This window comes from Giraffa tippelskirchi, chromosome 13 (assembly GCF_054371585.1).
Source record: "Giraffa tippelskirchi isolate mGirTip1 chromosome 13, T2T-mGirTip1v1.2.pri, whole genome shotgun sequence".
NCBI classification, from domain to species: domain Eukaryota; kingdom Metazoa; phylum Chordata; class Mammalia; order Artiodactyla; family Giraffidae; genus Giraffa; species Giraffa tippelskirchi.
Window position 1 is genome coordinate 116,784,941 of NC_137287.1, and position 17,581 is coordinate 116,802,521.

The window sequence follows — 17,581 nt, forward strand, 5'->3', positions numbered from 1 at the left end:
TCACTGTCTAGGTACCCAGATGCAGCACTATCACATCCCTGTTCACAATCCTGTACAGATCTGCTTAGCGGGCAAACTCAGATATACTAAGAAATACCATTTTCATCATTTCCTTAAAATAAGTGTCATTTTGACTCTGAGTCCCCATCCACCCGGGTGGTAGGGAATTCCATTTCATTGCTGGGGCCCTTCCCCCTGTCAGAATTATATGAGAATCTCAGGGTTCATGTGGTCTCAGAAAACAGAATAATAGGGACTTCCCTGGCAGTCCATTGGGTAAGATTCTATGCTTCCAGTGCAGGGGGTGTGGGTTTGGTCCCTGGTTGGGAACTAAGATCCCACATACTGCACAATGTGGCCAATAAATAAATAAGTATTCCCCTGGTTAAAAAATAATAATAAATAATTTAATTTAATTCAAAAAACAAAATAACAGCCTCTGTTGTCCAGTGTGGCTTGGTGGCTGCTGCCTTTCTCATTTTCAGTACCTGCAGTGGTCACTGGAAGTCCAGCCATTCTCTGGGGTCTCCTGCCATATATTGGGCATAGAGATCCTTGTTGACAATAAGGACTTTGAAGTATTAGCTACAGTCCTTTGGTTGCAAGCAACAGAAGCCAATTCTGGTTACTTAAGCAAAAAGGAATTTACTGGGAGGAAACGGTATGAAGAGGAAGTGATACAACCAAAGTTATGAAGAATATTATCAAAGGCCATGCTGGGAAATCCAGGGAGCTTCAGGGTGCCAGCCCCCACTGCAGAGCGAGACATTTGAAATTCTAACCCTATGTCACTCGATGTTTGATTCCAGAGTGGCACCATCCCATTGGCCTGGTCTGGGTCCTCACTCATGCCCAGATGGACAGTCCCACCAAGACAGCATGCAGTGGGAAAAGAAAATGGGATGCCCTTCTAAGAAGCGGGTGGGGGGCTTCCCTGATGGCTCAGTGGTAAAGAATCCAACTGCCAGTGCAGGAGACAGGGGTTCAATCCCTGGTCTGGGAAGATCCCACATGCCGTCAAGCAGCTAAGCCCCTGTGCCACAACTACTGAACCTGTGCTCTGGAGCCCAGGAGCCGCAACTCCTGAAGCCATGCACCCTAGATCCTGCGCTCTGCAACTAGAGAGTAGCTCCCGTTTGCTGCAGCTAGAGAAAAAGCCTGCACAGCAACAAAGACCCAGCACAGCCAAAAATAAATAAGTAAAAATTATTTTTTGAAAAGGGGGTAGATGCTGGAGACCCTAACAACAACAAATGGCCAATATCACGACATTTGATATTTAGCCAGTATTCTCTGGTCAGACTGTACTAGTTAACCAGTGTTTACTAGTAGGGCTGTGCTAGTTAGCCAGTATTCACTAAGAGAGCAGTAGCAGTTGTTTATGGCTGGTATCTGTCCCGATCATCCTAGAAGGTGTTAAATATTTTGAACATCACTCTCCTCCCCTAGGGCTTCCCAGGTGACTCAGTGGTAAAGAACCTGCCTGCCAATGCAGGAGGTGTGAGTTCGATCCCTGAGTCGGGAAGATCCCTTGGAGAAGGGAATGGCAACCCACTCCAGTATTCTTGCCTGGGAAATCCCATGGACAGAGGAGCCTGGCAGGCTGCAGTCCATGGGGCTGCAAGAGAGTCGGACACGACTGAGCAACTAAACAACAACTCCTCCCCTATGTTTGGCAGCCTCTGGAGGTATACCCCGCCATCTCCTCTGAGAGCTTGCCTGCCATGGGAACCTGCCACAGAGCATGTGTTCCACTGCTCATGGCACCATTCTCAGGCCAGAGGATTCTGTCCTTGCTTCTAATTCTTAAAGCCACCACCTTCCAAAACCAAGGAGACTTTGCACAAACCCTTCAAGGAGACTCGGCCTTTGCAAAGAGTTAGAAGAAAATGTACTGGCTCCAGGTTACCCTTGCTTTCTGCCCTCCCAGATGCCTGAGGATTTTCTACCAGCTGGAAGTTGCAGAGCTGTAGAAAATCCCAGAGAGCAACTCACACTTTAATATTTTTTAAAAATGTATTAAGTCACTAACGTGGTTTCTGCTCTTGGTAGGGGACAGTGGGGGCGGAGAGACATTTTTCCATTAAACTCAGAAGGGGGTGGGGTGGCATGGAAGTGGGGGATTATGGGGTGATATTTTTCTAGAAACATCTGCTGCTTGATTCCAGAGTAAGTACCACTGAGCAGGAACAGTTGAAAAGGTGTGAGCTGTGTTTCACTGCCGTGCTTAATACCAGCATGGAGGGTTTGCACGAGTCACACCTCTTAAGTCTTTGGCACTGTTGCTAATGACTGTAACCCATGAGAGAGAAATTAGGTAGAAAAGTGGAAAGAAGAAAAATTCGGAGTCTGTATTAGTTAAAATCCCTTGACTGCAGGTGCCAGAAACCAACTTGAGCTGGCTTAAGTGAAAAAGCAGAATTTATTTTAAGGATATGGGGATTCTCTTAGAACTCATAAGCCAAGGGGACAGCCAGCGTCGGCAAGATACTGTAACCAGAAGGTGGGAGAGGCCAGGAAACGCATTTACGCCTTCTCGCCCCACGTTCCACAGTGTAGGCGCTAGAATCCCTGGGCAGGACTGTCTCTTCAGTGTGCAGCTTACTGGACATGCTCTCCTCCAGGCCCCTCACGCTGTGCTCACGCTCAGTCCCTCGGTCATGTCCGACTCTTTGCAACCCTATGGACTGCAGCCCGCCAGGCTCCTCTGTCCATGGAATTTCCCAGGCAGGAAGACTGGAGCAGGTTGCCATTTCCTCCTCCAGAGGATCTTCCCAACCCAGGGATCGAACCCACGTCTCCTGCATTGGCAGGCAGATTCTTTACCTCTGAGCCAGCTGGGAAGCCCTCACTAAAGCCAACTGAGAAGCCCTGCTTCTCACTAAAACCAAGTCCTACAAAAGTCTTGGATCGTGTTTCCCTCTCTCCAACCTCTGTTCCTCTCCCCCTGCAGAGTGGCCTGGCCTGGCCTGCAGATCACGTTGCCAGCAACAGCCACTCAAAGATGATGAAGTTCTTTCCAGGTCCCAGTTTTGAGCTCCCGAGGAAAGGCTTCTGACCCAGTGGGGTTAGGGGCCCAGCCCTGGCCGAAACTCTGGTGGGCTAAAAAGTTAGGGTCATCAGCAGAATGGCCACTGCGAACATATACCCACTGAAAATCTAGGGTGGGGGGATAGAATGGTGGCCTAGTGAGGAAGAGGGACAGACCCTCTTCAGAGGGAATATAGTCAATAAATTTAGGGAGTCTGCATTAAATTTGAAAAATATTCGTTGATTTTTTAAAAAATCCTCTTACCAAAGTATCTAAGTTTAACTGATCCAACCCAGTTGGATAAATTAGGACTTAGCATATTTAACCACCCATAGTGATTTTCAAACACTTTTTACCTTGACCTATAATAAGAACAATACTTATTATCATGACCCAGCATATATATACACATAATTGTAAGCAGAGAAAAAGTTTCACAAAGTAATATTCATGTCTACTAATTGTTTTGAAAACCTCTGTATTCATTGATCTTTTTCCTTTGAGATATTACCTTTCTCTTCACTTTTAAAGGCATTACAGATGTGTAAATACAACCCCTGACCCCCTAGAAAGTTTTCCAAGGTGGCCCACTCAAGTTGGTAGACTAAGTAGGTGCCTTTGCTGCCCCCAACACCAGGTACCTAAATAATCAGTCATCCCTTTTGTTCTTAAAAATAATGATCACCAGAAAAATTAGGAAAACCTACAGTATGAAAAATTATGGCCAAGATAAATGAATAGGATAAATGACAAGAGAGGTAATTTAAGAAACAAAGGAGATCATAGAAAAATTCTGTTTGGTTTTCTTATCTTGTATCCACAAAATAAGAAGTGCAGGCTAATGGAAAAGAAACACTCAGAGACAAAGAAAAAGCTACTATAGATTTTTAAATGATAGACTCAAAAGTTTCATAGAAAGGTTAGAAGAGAAAGTTAAAGACATCTCTGAAAACATTTATTAAAAAAACAAAATTACAGAAACAATATTTTTAAAAGATATCAATCCAAAAGGTCTAATTTGACTGTTAGAAATTCCAGAAAGAGAGAACAGTGGGAGAGATGAGAGGACATTATTTAAAGAAATGGGATTGAAATTATTTGAATGCTGAACAGTATGAATGAAAAAAGACTACACCTAGATATATCCTCATGGGATTTGAGGATGCCAAATATAAAGAAAAGAGCCTAAAAAAATCCGAAGAGGAAAAAAGTAAAACCTACAAAGAACTGACGATAGTGAAACATCAGACTTCTCATTAATCATGCTGGATACTACAAGGTAGAGGGATTCTTTCAAAGTTCTAGAGGACATTATTTTCCAATAGTAATTCTGCACTTGGAGGAACTTTACAGCGAATTAAAGATATGGTTAGATTTGTAAAAATGCAGGAAGATTACTTTCTATGCACTCTCTTAGGAAAAGCAACCTAAGGATATACTCAAGCAAAACAAGGAAGAAAACCAGTAAAGACATTTGGGATCCAGAAAACAGTGAATCTGACCCAGAAATGCAGTAAAGGGGAGTCTCAGGATCCTAGCTACGTGGCAACCCTAAAGATGATCCAGTCCACATTGGAACAGTCTGTCACAGAGGAAGAACATCTTTGATACAGAGGGTGTGGCTGAATTTGAAATTGTAATAAAGACACCATATTGGAAACAAAAGAATTAAAACAGTTAATAAACTCCAGCGAAAATAAAAAGTTATTCCAGACAGGCATGAGTCCTGTGTGAACAAACTGAGCTATGACGTGATTTTAATCAAGACAGAGTATCAGAAGGGAGAATACATATGAGCTTAGTGGCAGAAACAGTTTCCTTAAAGTCATCCTGGAGGGGACTTCCCGGCGGTCCAGTGGCTAAGACTCCACACTCCTCATGCATGGGGCCAGTGAGCTAGATCTGGTCAGGGAACTAGATCCCATATGCCGAAACTAAGAGCTCACCAAAGATGGAAGATCCCACATGCCGCAACTAAGACTTGGTGGAGCTAAATATCTAAGTTTTGGGTTTTTTTTAATAAAATAAAAATAAATGGGCTCCAGAGTTATGACACTAGCTACATAGAAAAGGAAGTAAAATCCTAGCTCATTACTTGGCTCTTCAGTGAACAGTAATCACAAGATGTAAATAAATGCCCTTTACTGGCTACCAACTTTTAACATCAACGTGAAGACATAGCACTTAAGGTACAGTTATAAAACCCAATGCACAAACCAGTTGATCCACATTGACAAGGCAAAACGAAGGCTGAAGCTCAAATACTGGAGAGGGGAGGAGCTAGTGGAAAGGGTAGGGACACCCATATCCGTATTTTCCGTATTGAGCTTGCTGTTTTAGCCAAGAGAAAATATCCAGAGCTGATGGGAATTGGAAACAGAGAGGTTCACATATGTGAAAAATATAAAATTCTGGAGAAATGGGGGAGATTACCATGAGCTAAACCTTCATCTTTCACAATGCCCCATCTAAAGTGGGCAAATCAGGGATTTCCCTGGGGGTCCAGTGGTTAAGACTCCACCTTTTGATGCAGGGGGCACGGGTTCAATCCCTGGTCAGGGAACTAAGTTCATACATGCTTCGAGGTGCAGCCAAAAATTAAAAAAATAAAAATAGAAACACACAAAAAAACAAGTAAAGTTGGCAAATGAATAAGTGAAAGTATGTAATTTAGAGTTATAAAGGTAATCACCAGACCTGCTAAAAACAAATGCTCAGAAGTAGCTGGGCTTATGGTAAGCAGTCAACGTAAAATGGTAGTATTTCATTTTGTCAAATGATTTGTACGATTTTTATTGTTGGTTTTGGACTGAATTCCTCCTTTTTTGAGCTTTTATGTGAAAGGCAAGAACAGGCATCTCAGTTCTGGCATATGTGGGCTGACAGGGACCCCCACGATTGGCCATCAGAATATATTTTACACAGTTGAGGTTGAATGGGGACTCAAGGACACATCCTTGAGTCACATGTTTTAGAAATTAGAGATAATGTTTTTCAAGACAACTTTGTCCTCCCTGGGAGTTAATTTCTGCAGACATCAAGTCAGATGCAAGCAAATGTATTTATCTCCTTTCTCTTCCTCTCTTTTATCCCAGCGTGTGTTTGTGTGGGACCTGGATGAGACGATAATTATTTTCCACTCCTTACTCACGGGGACTTTCGCCTCCAGATACGGGAAGGTAAGAATCATGTTGTGTCTCTCTCTCTCTTTTTTGTTTCAGCATAACAGTCTGTCCAGCTGGTTTGTCCTGGGAATTGTGGGGGCAGCTGGTGAGGCAGCTTCTCCAACGAAAGCTGCCCCTTTGCATCAGCCCAGGTTTGAGAAGCCCTATAGAATTTTCCCTTGACATGTGAAAATTCAATCAGCTTCCCCCATTGTCTGCCTTGCCTTTTCTCCCAACACATGAAACAGTCAACATCCACTTGATTGGATGTAAGCTTGTAGTCTTCGCCTGTCTCCCTCCTCCTAAGAGGGCTGGGAGATGCTTCAGCCAAACCCAGGAATACTAGCTGGAAAGCGAGGTAAAGTACTTTTCTTCCTCCCTATTGTTTATCTTAGTATCTCTGGCAGATGAATTTAATTTCCCTCCCATTTTTCTGAGACGAGGGGGAGGCATTTTGTCAGCTTCAACAGCTTTGCAAATGTATCACCGACAAATTATGTCGAGGAACTATCCAGTTAGAATTCCAGGCAGATGCTGATGGGGAACTGGTGGTCCATGCAAGAACCACCACAAACGTCTTAAAAATGCAAAAATGAGAGTTTCCCCGGTGGCTCAGTGGTAGAGAATCCGCCTGCAATGCAGGAGATTCGGGTTCAACCCCTGGGTCAGGAAGATCCCCTGGAGAAGGCCATGGCTACCCACTCCAGTATTCTTGCCTGGATAATCCCATGGACAGAGGACCCTGTCGGGCTACAGTCCACGGCGCTGCAAAGAGTCGGAAACGACCGAGCGACTGAGCATGCATACGATGCAAAAATGAACCCAACCACTAAAACCCAAACCCTGCAGATTCTTTGCATCCATCTTGCAGGCTTGGTATCAACACCCCTGTGGATGCTCCAGATGTCTGCCATCTCTTTGGGGAGACAGGTGGGGGGGGCGGGGCTTTGGGGGACAGACACAGGATCAGCTCCTCCGAGTTAAGCAACCTGTCGGCAGCTGCTTCCACGCATGAGTGGGAACCAGGAGACTCACCAGCGCCTGGAAAATATTTCTGTTTCTGTTTAGAGCCCAGGAATATGATTTGACATCACCTCATGGCTTTTCCAGCTGCTTGTGTTTTTTATGAGGGTTGTAACAAGCTGGATGTGTAATTAGCAAGATAGATTTATCGTCTGCCGTTACGTTGTAAAGAATGTAAAAATGGTGTTGGTGGTGCAGAAACCTCTCGTCGAGGAGGAATGCCGTTAATATGTCTAGCAGTGCCTGCGGGAAATCCGGCATGCGTTTTTGGAGCGTGCACAGCTTAGGGAAAGGATGGCAGAGTCCAGAGCTGCTGAAAGCACCAGAGCAGACTTGGCAGCTATTGCAAAAAAAAAAAAGAAAGAAAGAAAATGGGCTTTCCCAAAGGGGCTGCAATAGTGAGATGCCCACCTGGGCTGGGTGTTCTGTGGTTCTTAACCACCCAGATAAAACCATCTCCATCTAAGAACCATTCCTTCACCCTTCTTGCCCTTCAAGAAGTCCCACTGCTTCACACAACAATTTGGTTTCCATGTTAGGCTTTGTAATCTTGGGTATGATTTTTGTGTCTGTGTCTCACCACCACTTTTTAAACCAAATTATGCTCCTACTGCTGCTGAAAATTTGAGGGTATGGAAAGCTGGAGAGGGAAAGTTTAAGAGATGACATGCATTTGTTTTCTGCATCTATGTCTCTATTTCTGCTTTGCAAATAGGTTCATCTGTTCTATTTTTTTCTGAGGAGGGTGGGATGAATTGGGAGACTGGGATTGACATATGTACACTATGTATAAAATGGGCTTCCCTGGTGGCTCAGTGGTAAAGGATCTGCCTGCCAGTGCAGGAGATGAGAGTTCCATCCTTGGGTCAGGAAGATCCCCTGGAGAAGGAAAAGGCAACCCACTCCAGTATTCTTGTCCTGGGAAATCCCATGGACAGAGGAGCCTGGCAGGCTACAGTCCATGGGGTCACAAAACACTCTGACATGACTTAGCAATTAAACAACAATATAGTGTATAAAACAGATAACTCTGGAGAAGGAAATGGCAACCCACTCCAGTATTCTTGCCTGGAAAATCTCATGGACAGAGGAGCCTGGTGGGCTACGGTCTATGGCATTGCAGAGGCGTACACAACTTGGCAACTGAGCAACAACAACACACAATCAGGTAGACTGTGATTTGGGGAAATAGTTCTTGGTGGAAATGTGACATCAAATGAAGAGTGAAGTGACCCAGAAATATGGAATACAGAGTTTTGTAAGAAATTAACATTTGTGTATAGAATAATAATTGCAAATATTCAAACAATAAAGTCTATGGCTAAAGGAAAAAATAAAAAAATAAAATAGATAATTCATGAGAACTACTATATAGCACAGGTACTCTCCTCAGTGCTCTGTGATGACCTAAATGGGAAGGAGATCCAAAAAAGAAGGGATATATGTATGTGGATAGCTGATTCAACCCACTCCATTCTCGGCTAGAAAATCCTGTGAACAGGGTAGCCTGGTGGGTTACAGTCCATGGGGTTGCAAAGAATCAGACACAACTGAACGGCTTTCATTTTCATAGCCGATTCACTTTGCTGTACAACAGAAACTAACACAACGATGTAAAGCAACTCCAATAAAAAACATACTCAGTAAAAATTAAAACAAATCACAGGCTCTCTCAAGACAGGGGCAAATCTCAGAGCCCTGTTCTGGGCACCGTGGCCCCTGGTGCGTGTCATTCCTCATCACTAGCCAGCTCTCTGCAACCCATCACCTGATCACCACCGCCTTCCCCTGCACCTCTCTGGTCTCCACTCTTGCCCTTTCCAGCCACCTACAGAGAGGTCATCCTAAAATACAAGCCTGGTCTCTCCTCTACTGAAAAATTGTCAGTGGCTTCCCTGTAGAGAAACCCTAACCCCAGCCTCTCGGGCCCTTCATGAGCTGTCTCCTTCCCCTCTGTCCTGCCCCGTTTCCTGCAACCTGTCCAGAGTTGCTTTTTGTCCTCGTAACCTACCACATTCTCCCCCATCTATCCTAAGTTTCTCCAAGAATCAGAGCCTGAGGCCAGGAGGGAGTGAGTGCTGGTAGTTTAGTTGGGGGGTGATCCTAGGGAGCACTGGGTACAGAGTGGGGAAGAGAGGTGGGAAGGGGAGGACAACCTCTACAGAGTATGTGAATATTGGGTTGGCCAAAATGTTCATTTGGGTGTTTCCATAAGATATTAGCTGTTAACAAACAGTAGCTATGGCTGCAGGTACCTGGGGCTCAGAACTGTTGGGGACCTCTGGGAGACTCGGAAACACACCTCAGAGGTGATAGCCCAAGGAGCAAGGACGATGAGATATTTATCTACAAATTCCCTTCCATCATGGGTTGAGGGATTCTTCTAGGGGCGTTAGCTCCCTGTCTTGGCCTGCCTCATGAAAACTCTAGGGCAGGAGATCACAGGTCCTAACAGGAGCGAGCCTCTGCTTGCTGAGAGGACCTGGAAGAGGGGCGCACTGGAGAGTTCTGCTATAATCTAGAATGTTGTAGAAAGTCGGTGTACTAGGTTAACTCACACTTATCTTTCGGTTCCCATTTTCAGTGTAACTTCCTCCAAGAGGACTTTCCTAACCACTCCCATCTAAATTGCATCTCTTCCTATAATTCTTATTTTTCACTTACAATTATGGAATTCTCTGGTATCCCAGTGGTTAGGGGGCTTTCCCAGTGGTAAAGACTGCCAATGCAGAAGATGAGGGTTCGATCCTCGGGTCAGGAAGATCCTCTGGAGAAGGAAATGGCAACCCACTCCAGTATTCTTGCCTGGGTAATCCCATGGACAGAGGAGCCTGGCGAGGAACAGTCCATGGAGTTGAGTCGGACACAACGCATCTGACCAACCGACACGCACACCCGTGGTTAGCACTCCGTGCACCCATTGCTGAGGGCCCAGGTTCCATTCCTGGTCAGGGGACTGAAAATCCCATGAGCCTTGGGACGTGGCCAAAAAATTAAAAATAAATAAATAGAAGTAATTATGTACTTATTCTCTGTCTCCCTTCTAAGTTGTATGTGCCCTGAGGACAGTGACCATGAACATTTTGTAATCAACCCACCTAAGCACAGTGCACAGACCAGATTGCTCAATGAATATTTGTTGGGAGAATGAATCGGGGTGGTCCTCTCGCATGAAAGCAGCATGACAACAGGCGCATTTTTTTTCTATTTTGTTCATTGCTTCGTCCCCAGAGCATAGAACAGTGCCCCCTACTTAGCAGGCATCAAATAAATATTTGGTGAATGAAGGGAGGAAGGAAAGAAAATAGTATCAAAACAAAAAATTCCTAACTGGGGGCCACCCGCCAAATTCTGCCTGCAGACATTTGTGTTTTGCCCCTAGAGTGTTAGAAAAAATGTGAATTTGTCGCCAACATTTAAAAAACCAGGAGATTGCACAGACCAAAATAATTGCAATGTCCAAGTCTTCTTGAAAAATTGGAAAATCTGGCAATCCTGTATTCCCAGGTGGCAGCAATCAGCAGGAGCTGAGTAGCCGCTGCCCAGTTAGCGGGGGTGGACGCTGGCCAGCCCATCCATGGCCCCACCTGCCCTGTTTAACTCATTTAGGGGAGCTTCCTGACCCCACTGGCACCTGAGTTTCAACATCTGTCCTAAAATTACAGAACCACAGAAGTTAGAGCTGGAAGGACCTGGGAGACCATCATGTCCAGTGAGTCTCCATGGGACAGTAGGAGAAACTGAGGCCCAGAGACAGTGAAGTCACCCAGGGGATGACAAGAGGCATGCCTCAGGCTCACATGCCTCCCTGGGTACTCACGCAAGGTCCAGGGAAAACTAAGGTGAGAAGCTCTTGGAGACCCTAGATCTCCTGTGCCATCATCATCCCTCTTCTAGACTCTTCCATGAAATTAGAAGATGCTTGCTCCTTGGAAGAAAAGCTATGACAAACCTAGACAGCATTTTAAAAAGCAGAGACATTGCTTTGCCGACAAAAGCCCGTATAGTCAAAGCTGTGGTTTTTCCAGTAGTCATGTACGGAGGTGAAAACTGGACCGTAAAGAAGGCTGAGCACCAAAGAATTGATGCTTTTGTACTGTTGTGCTGGAGAAGACTCTTGAGAGTCCCTTGGACGGCAAGGAGATCAAACCAGTCAATCTTAAAGAAAATCAACCCTGAATATTCATTGGAAGAACTGATGCTGAAGCTGAAGCTCCAATACTTTGGCCACCTGATGTGAAGAGCCCACTCATTGGAAAAGACCCTGATGCTGGGAATATTGAGGGCAGGAGGAGAGGGGGGTGACAAAGGATAAGACTGTTGGATGGCATAACGACTCAACAAACATGAGTTTGAGCAAACTCCGGGAGACAGTGATGGACAGAGAAGCCTGGTGTGCTACAGTCCATGGATGGGGTCACAAAGAGTCGGACATGACTGAGCGACTGAGTCAGGCTGTCCCCCCTCCCCATCCCCCAAGCCAGAAATGGCTCTTCAGGAACCAGACACTTTGGCTGAGATTGGAAGTCACATCACTTGAGCCTGCCTTGATGGACTCTGAATCCTTTCTTGGCTCCCCAGCCTTCCGCCACAACCCTTGATTTATGAGTAGCCCATAACTTTTTAGGATGTCATCGTATGTGTCAAAAAGAGTTGAGTGGGAAGGCCCAATCTGGTAACCAACTTCAGGGCCTCTCTAGATCCATTAATGTTACCAAATGCAATGCTTCCAAAAGTAATTTTTCAGGAAAGGATCAAACAACGAAAAACACAACTCTTATCTGTACACTAGCTTGTTCTCATGAGGATCAAAAGTTGGCTGCTTCCGGTGGCAGTCTCTTTCACCCGATCTCGGGAGTCTCAGGTAGAATGCCACGGTCAGTCCTTCAAGACTTTGGACAATAAGAGTGAGTATGGTTGGTTGGTTGGTTTTGCTAAATCCAGCCACTCTAAGAGAGACCCAAAGTAACCATGGCTCAAACAAGATAGAAGTTTACTCCTCTCACCTTGTAGCCCAGGCATAAGCAGTTCAAACTGATAAGGCTGCTGCCCAACACCAGGGACAAAGGCCCCTTCCATTTGTTGTCCTCCATCTCTGGAGCATGGCTGTCATTGGCAAGGTGAAACATGGTTCACCCCTATGTCTGCATCCATCCAGTGAGAAGGGAAACAGGAAAAGGGAGTCCACTCCTCTTTTTCAGTTTTATTTTTTTTCCTCTCTCTTTGAAGGGTCAGATCTAGAAGTTGCACAGATCATTTCTGCTCACATACCATTGGCTGAAACTTGATTGCATGGCTACCTCTAGTTGCAAAGGAGTCTGGGAAATGTAGTTTAGTCACATGCTGCATTAAAATTCAGGGATTCTAGGATTCTGAGAGGGGGAAAAAGGAAGATGGTATATTAGAGGACAGCTAGCATTTTCTGGCACAAAGTCACCATGCAGTAAGAGTAAGAACCATGAAAGAAAATTGTTGAGGAAAAGTAAAATTTGCTCTGTTCAAGAGACCTGGAGGGCAATTGTATTTGTGTGTCTGAAGCTCTGAAGGGAGGTCTGGTCTGTAAACTTGGACAACAGTGGAGGGGATACAGAGGAGCAGAAGGAGTGTGAGCCCCATTGTGCAGACAGAGTAACTGAGATACAGAGAGGTTATGCAGTCAGGGTATTCATAGTGGAACTGAAATATATGGCCTTGACTTTTGGCCCCCAGTTCTTTCTCTTTGTGCTCTTCTTATAGCTGTAGCTACATGGAGCCCGTTATTAATAGCTTATGTCAAGCAGGACACTCAGCGTCAACACTCTGGAGTATTTAAACTGCAAAGGGAATTTATTAGATCACAATAATTGAAAAGCCCAGAGGTAATGGGATTCAGGTTGGGCTGGATCCAGAAGCTTAGCGTTATTAGGACTTGGGTCGTTCTGAATCCCTCGGCTGACTTTTTCCAGGTGGCAACTCCTTCTTAGAAATCCCAGCTGAAAAAGAAGACCTCCTTTCCAAATTCCAGCGCAGCTCCCAGGCTTGAATCTCATTGGCCCAAACTAGGTCAAATGCCCACCCATGTATCAAAGTCTGTGGCCCTCTGTAGCCAGCCTAGGTCAGGAGCCTGGCATTGAGGGAACAGAGGAGCCGGTCAGCTCCATCCCAACCACGTGGGAGTGAGAGGTGTGTCCTGAGTGGGCTCTGAAGGTCACGACCCTCTGTACATCCACACCAAGGGCCAGCATCGTGGCTGTTGTGTTGAGCACCGTCCAGGAAGCGGAAGTCATATCAGTTGTGGTCCCAGCCAAAGGGGCGACTCACTGTTTACCTAGGGAAATAAAGAGCTACAGAGCTAAAATGATTAAGGAATGATTCAAAACAGAGTGATTGAATTTAAAACAGAAACTGGGCTCTCTTCCTGTTCCCAATCAGGGCATGTGCTGCTCGAGGCTGTCATCTCTCCACTTCCTTTCCATCTCTTCCCACCCAGTGCTCACAGCCAGAGCATCCCGTTGGTGGCTGCACCTCCTCGCATCTTGTGGATCCATTAGAGGTTCCCCGGAGAGCCAGAGCTGCCAGTGATCGCCGCCTCTTTCCTAACCTCTCCTCCAGCCCCACCTCCCCTCCGGCCCTGAACTCTGTTATTTTTCCAGCCGGGACTAGACAAATGCAAGGTGGTCAGGAGCCTTTGCCTGTGGCCAAGAAGGGCTCGTAGAGAGGGCTGGCGAGCAGTCTTTCTGGGTTCACAGTGGGTCAGTCCCAACTCCCCCTTTTGTGCCCTGCCTTCCAGGCTCCTCAGTACCAGTTGGAAGCTCAGCTCTAGGCCCAGTTGTGGGTGTGTGTGTTTTAATAACACCTTATTGAGATATAATCCACATACCATAAATCTACCGTTTCACTGTGTACAATTTTATTAGTTTTTAGTATATTCACAGAGTTGTGCAACCGTCACCAGCATCTAATTTTAGAACATTTTCATCACCCCCAAAAGTCAGCCCGAACCCTTCAGTAATCACTCCCCATTTCCTCCAGCCCACCCCCACCCCCAGACCCTGGTAACCACTAATCTACCTTCTGTCTCTATAGATTTGCCTCTTCTGGACATTTCTTATAAATGGAATCACACAATATGTGGTCTTTTGTAACTAGCTTCTTTCACTTAGCATAATGTTTTTTAAATTATCCATGTTGTACCATATATCAGTACTTCACTTTTATTGTCACATAATTTTACAGTGTATAGATATACATTTTATCCATCCATTCATTACTTGATGGGCAGTTGAGTTTTTGGCTATGATGAATAATTCTGCTGTGAACACTTGTATATTACGTTTTGCATAGACATATGTGTTCAATTCACTTGGGTATATACCTAGTATTGGAATTGCTGGGTCGTATGGCAGTTCAGTTCAGTTCAGTCGCTCAGTCGTGTCTGACTCTTTGCGACCCCATGAATCACAGCACACCAGGCCTCCCTGTCCATCGCCAACTCCCAGAGTCCACCCAAACCCATGTCCATCAAGTCGATGATGCCATCCAACCATCTCATCCTCTGTCGTCCCCTTCTCCTCCTGCCCTCAATCTTTCCCATCATCAGGGTCTTTTCGAATGAGTCAGCTCTTCGAATGAGGTGGCCAAAGTATTGGAGTTTCAGCTTCAACATCAGTCCTTCCACTGAACACCCAGGACTGATCTCCTTTAGGATGGACTGGTTGGATCTCCTTGCGGTCCAAGGGACTCTCTCAAACACCACAGTTCAAAAGCATCAATTCTTCAGTGCTCAGCTTTCTTTATAGTCCAACTCTCACATCCATACATGACCACTGGAAACACCATAGCCTTGACTAGACGGACCTTTGTTGGCAAAGTAATGTCTCTGCTTTTTAATATGCTGTCTAGGTTGGTCATAACTTTCCTTCCAAGGAGTAAGTGTCTTTTAATTTCATGGCTGCAATCACCATCTGCAGTGATTTTGGAGCCCAGAAAAATAAAGTCAACTGTATGTTTAAACTTTTGAGAAATTGACAGACTCTTTTCCAGAGTAGTTGCACCATGTTGCATTCCCATAAGCAAAGTATAAGGGTTCCAGTTTCTACACATCCTCACTAACATTTGTTACCATCTGTCTTTTTGGTTATCGTCCTCTTAGTGGATGTGAAGTGGCATCTTGTGGTTTTGGTTTGCATTCCTCTGATGACAAATTGTGTTGACTAATGACTAATGTTTTCATGTGCTTATTTGGCTACTTGTAATACCTTCTTTAGGGCTGCCCACGTGGCCCTAAGAATTCTTCAGTAGTAAAGGATTTGCCTGCCAAGCAGGAAACGCAGGTTAGATCCTTGGGTTGAGAAGATCCCCTGGAGAAGGAAATGGCAACCCACTCCATTATCCTTGACTGGGAAATCCCATGGACAGAGGAGCCTGGTGGACGACAGTCCATGGGGTCACAAAAGAGTCAGACACGACTTAGCAACTAAACAACAACAAATATCTGCTTTAATACCTATTAAATCCTTTGCTATTTTTTATTGAAATAGAGTTGATTTACAATATTGTATTAGTTTCTGGTATATAGCAAAGTGATTCAGTTATACATATATATTCTTTTTATATTCTTTTCCATTCATTTATTTCAAGATATTGAATATATTAATAATTCCATGTGCTATACAGTTGTTATTAAGTCGCTAAGTTGTGTCTGACTTTTTTGCAACTCCATGGACTGTAGCCTGCCAGGCTCCTCTGTCCTTGGATTTCTCAGCAAGAATACTGAAATGGATTGCTATTTCCTTCCTAATCCCTTCCTGAGGGATTGAACTGTTTTTCAAGATATATTCAGTATCTTGAAATAAACGAATGGAAAAGAGTATAAAAAGAATATATATGTATAACTGAATCACTTTGCTATATACCAGAAACTAATACAATATTGTAAATCAACTCTATTTCAATAAAAAAGCAGCAAAGGATTTAATAGGTATTTCTTTAAAGCAGATATTTGCTGTTGTTTAGTCACTAAGTCGTGTCTGACTCTTTTGTGACCCCACGGACTGTCGTCCACCGGGCTCCTCTGTCCAGGGGATTTCCCACCTTGGCAGGCAGAAGGTCTCCTGCCTTGGCAGGTGGATTCTTTACCACTGATCCTCCTGGGAAGCCTTGTGCTATACAGTAGGACTTTGTTATTTATCTGTTTATATATATAGTAGTTTGTTCCTGCTAATCTCAAACGCCTAATTCTTCCCTCCCCTTTGGTAACCATAAGTCTGTTTTCTGTATCTGTGAGTCTGTTTCTGTTTTGTAAATAAGTTAATTTGTATGTTTTCGATTCCACATATAAGTGATACGATACAATATTTGTCTTTCTCTGTCTGACTTACTTCACTTAGTATGGTAATTTCTAGTTCCATCCATATTGCTGCAAATGTCTTTATTTCGGTTTTTTATGGTTGACTAGTATTTTGACACACACACATATCTTCTTTTATCTATTCACCTGTCAATGGATCCTTTGCCCATTTGCAAGTAGTTCATTTGTCTTTTATCATTGAGTTGTAAGAGTTCGTTATACATTCTGGATAACACATCATTATCAGATATGTGATTTGCAAATGTTTTCTCCGTTTCTGTGGGTTGTCTTTTCACCTTATTGATGATGTCCTTTGAAGTATATGAAATGTTGCAGGGGGGGAGGGGTTTAAATTAAAACTTTTTAAAAGTGGCCCAGGAAGGAGCCCTCATGGAGAGGCTGAATTTTGAATAAAGACTTAAAAGGAAGTGGAGGAACAGATATCTGCTGTATGAGCAAGAGGAAACAGCAAGTACAAAGGCCCTGAGGCAGAAGTCTGCCTGATGGACTTGAGGGACAAAATAAAAGCTAGCATGTTTGCAGCACGGCAAGTCAGGGGAAAACTAGTAACTCAACTAGCTTTTCCCCTGAAGAGGGAGCCGTGAGGTTTGAAACAGAGAAAGGACAGATAGGGTCTGAGTTATATTTCTAAAGAGTCCCTCTTGCCGCTCCCCAGAAAAAGAGGGGTGGCCTGGCTGGAAACAGGGAGACCAGTGAGGGGGCTACTGGAGCAGTCTAGCTGAAACATGATGACTGTTCGGACCAGAGTGGCTGAGATGTTGGAAGATGAGAAGTGCAGCAGCCTGGATATATTTTGAAGGCAGAAGCAACCACACATAGAGTGCAAAGCGAGTCCTTAGTCTCACCCCTTGGACTTCAGAGATGTCTTACTCCCTGTCCATGGTCTCCCTCTAAAGGGACCTGATTTCCTCTTCCTCTATTGCCAACTAGCAAATTCCTCTTGAAAAATATCTCCCCCCCCCTTTTTTTTTGGCACATTCAGTTCAGTTCAGTCGCTCAGTCGTGTCCAACTCT

General features: G+C 44.6%; 1 protein-coding gene across 12 annotated transcripts in view; it reads left to right on the forward strand.

The window, feature by feature from the left end:
- Positions 1-17,581, forward strand: part of EYA2 (EYA transcriptional coactivator and phosphatase 2) — a 251,911-nt gene that overhangs the window by 165,290 nt on the left and 69,040 nt on the right. For all 12 annotated transcript variants that reach the window (XM_081559420.1, XM_081559413.1, XM_081559423.1 and 9 more), the window contains one exon: positions 6,127-6,210. In XM_081559420.1, the coding sequence (XP_081415546.1) occupies positions 6,127-6,210 (84 nt within the window). The remainder of the gene's footprint in view (positions 1-6,126; positions 6,211-17,581) is intronic.